Source organism: Agelaius tricolor, unplaced genomic scaffold (genome assembly GCF_023055355.1).
Source record: "Agelaius tricolor isolate 1412-34295 unplaced genomic scaffold, bAgeTri1.0.p SCAF_64, whole genome shotgun sequence".
NCBI lineage: Eukaryota > Metazoa > Chordata > Aves > Passeriformes > Icteridae > Agelaius > Agelaius tricolor.
In genome coordinates, this window is record NW_027269324.1 from 1,708,091 (window position 1) to 1,710,590 (window position 2,500).

Sequence of the window (2,500 nt, forward strand, 5' to 3'; positions counted from 1 at the left end):
AGCCGAGTGATCCACCGCTAAGAGTTGTCTGCCTTTCGGGCACCGCTCACGCCAGAGCGGCCCCTTTTTTTTGGTTTAGGACAATGCCGCCGAGGACGCGCGGGCGCGCGCCTGGCTTCCGAGACCGTACGAGCACACGGAAAACGGGAGGAAAAAAAGGAAAAAAACAAACCCACTCTCCGAAGGCCGGCCAAGAGGCGGGGGAGCCCGCGCCCCCGACCGCCTCCCCCCGCGAGGGGAGACGCCGACCTCACCCACGCCGTCCTTCGGAGGCGGCCCAGGCGCCCGGGCTCGGCCCGGCCTCCGCGCGGAGGGCCGGGCGGCGCGCGCCGGACGCGCGGGGGGCACAGGGCGGCCCGCCCGCTTCTCGCTTTCACGGGACGACGCGCACAACGCACACGGCACGCGGCCGGGGGCGCGCGGCCGTCGGCCCCCGCGCCGCGCCGGCTCTCCCCTCGGCCCCGACGCCGCGGGCCTGGCGCGGAGCGCCGCCGCGCCGCCGCGCGGCCGGCGTTGTCTCTCTTCCCCCCACCACCACACGGGCACGGGCCTTTCCCCTGGGCTCGAGACGGGCACGCGACGGCGACCGGCACAGCCCGCCGGCACGCCTCCCGCGGGACCGCTCCCCCGCCGGGCGGGCGGGCGAGCGACCGGCGGACGCGCTCCGCCGCCGGCCCCGGAGGCGGGCGCCACCGAGAGCCGAGCCGGCGTCGCCTGCGCCCGAGGCCTGCCGGACGGCAGACCCGGCCGCCGCCGGGGCGGCAACGCCCGGCACCGCCGCCGCCGCCTCGCACCGCCGGGGCCCCTCGCCTCGGGCACGCGCCCGGCGGGAAGGCGCCGCGGCGGGGCTGAGCCGGGGGGCAACGCCCGCTCTCCTCGTTCGCACGCGGAGACCGGGCGGGGAGGAGCGCCCCCGCGGCCGCCCCCGCACGCCTTCCTGCGCGGCCCACACGCGGCCGCGCGGGCAAGGGCGACGGAGGCGAGGCGACGAGCGGAGCCCGGGACGGGACCGCCGCCGGCCGACGGCGGGCGCCGTCCGGCCGACCGTCCCCGCAGGGAGGGACACCCGTCGAGCGGCGCCGCCGCCGCTCGCCACGGGGTCGCCCGCGCTCGCGGGCCTCCGCCGCCGGAGGGCCCGCCGAGCGCTCGCCCCCCCCCACCGGCGGGCGGGGCGGTCGAGCCAGGGGACGGCCGGCGGACGACGGCGCCGCCGCGCCGCGCCTTCGAGGAAGGAAAGGCCGTCGAGGGGAAGAGAGGCGCCGGACGCGCCGGACGCGGCGCCGCCGCGCGCGCCAGAGACCGCGGCGGCGGGCCCAGGAGAGAGAGCGCGGGCGGGCCCCGGCGGCCGTCGCCCCGCGGCCGAGGAAGGGGCAGAGAGCGCGCGCTCTCTGCCGGGCGTCGCCCGTTACCACGAGGCGGGCGGGTCGGCCCCCGCGGCCGACCGCGCGCCGCGGCCTCTCCGCCGAGGCCGGGCCGCGGAGAGGGGGGGGCAGGGCGCCCCTCCCCGGCGCGGCGCGGTCGACCCCGCCCGCGGCGCGCGGCGGGGACGACGACGACGACGGCCGCGACGGAGGAGCGCGGCCGGTGGCCACGGGACAACCACCGCAGGGGATCGGCGGGAGTAGCTGCTCCCCACCCCTCCGTGGCGCCCCGCACGGCCACCGCCCGCGGCACACGCCCGCCGCCGCCGCCGCCGCCACCGCCGCCGCCGCCGCCGCCACGGCGGGCCGCGCCGAGCCGCCCGAGTCTTTAAACCGCCGCCCGGCCCCGCCGGCCCCCCTTTCGGCCCAACCCGCAGCGTTTGACGACGCCGAGGGCAAGAAAACCTGGGGGGGACCGCCGAGGCGCCGAGCGCTAGGTACCTGGCCCTGGGGCGAGGGAAACGACCTGCATGGCCCCGCCGGGGTGCCTCCCCCGCTGCCGCCCTCGGGGGAGCGTCCACCGGCGGGGGCGCGCCCGACATCTGCCGCCACCACCGCCACGTCCTTCTCGGGGCCCGGGGTTTCCCTCAGTAGCCCGGCGCTGCGCGCCCGAGAGGACCGCCGCGGCTCGGGCCGCCCCGCCGGCGCGGGGGACACGCGGGCCCGACCACCGAGCACGACCTCGGGCGCGCGCGCGCGCCACCCAGCGCGGCCCGGAACGCCCGGAGGCCTCGGCCCTCGGACTTCCTCGGCCGCGCGCGAGAAGGGAGGCCGCTCGGCCCGAGAGCGGGACACTCTGCCGCGGCCGGCAAAGGCCCCCGCTGCTCCCCGGTGCGGGAAGGGCCGGAGGAGCCGCCTCCTCCGGGGCCCCGAAGGCGCCCCCGCCACCCGGCTCCCTCGCCCTTTTGGCCAAGCGGCGAGGGAAGGGGACGGGCGCGCCTCCGGGAGGGGCCGTGCCGAGCACCCCTCCCTCCCGGCACCCGGGCGGCCGATCTCGCGCGCAACGCCGAGGAGAGAGCCGAGCTCGGGAGAACTCGGGCCGCGGCGCCAGGGCGGCCCGCACGCGCGCCGGCGACCGG

At 81.1% G+C, this 2,500-nt stretch overlaps 1 protein-coding gene and 1 non-coding gene across 2 annotated transcripts in view; one reads left to right on the top strand and one right to left on the bottom strand.

The window, feature by feature from the left end:
* Nucleotides 1–26, bottom strand: part of LOC139605327 (5.8S ribosomal RNA) — a 153-nt gene extending 127 nt beyond the window's left edge. The window contains exon 1 of the ribosomal RNA XR_011684315.1: nucleotides 1–26. This exon is cut by the window's left edge and continues 127 nt beyond it. This is a non-coding gene — a ribosomal RNA (5.8S ribosomal RNA).
* Nucleotides 27–83: 57 nt separating this feature from the next.
* LOC139605321 (collagen alpha-1(I) chain-like) overlaps nucleotides 84–2,500 on the top strand; it is a 2,626-nt gene continuing 209 nt past the window's right edge. The window contains exons 1-2 of the mRNA XM_071456681.1: nucleotides 84–1,423; nucleotides 1,494–2,500. The exon at nucleotides 1,494–2,500 is cut by the window's right edge and continues 209 nt beyond it. Of these exons, the coding sequence (XP_071312782.1) occupies nucleotides 84–1,423; nucleotides 1,494–2,500 (2,347 nt within the window). The remainder of the gene's footprint in view (nucleotides 1,424–1,493) is intronic.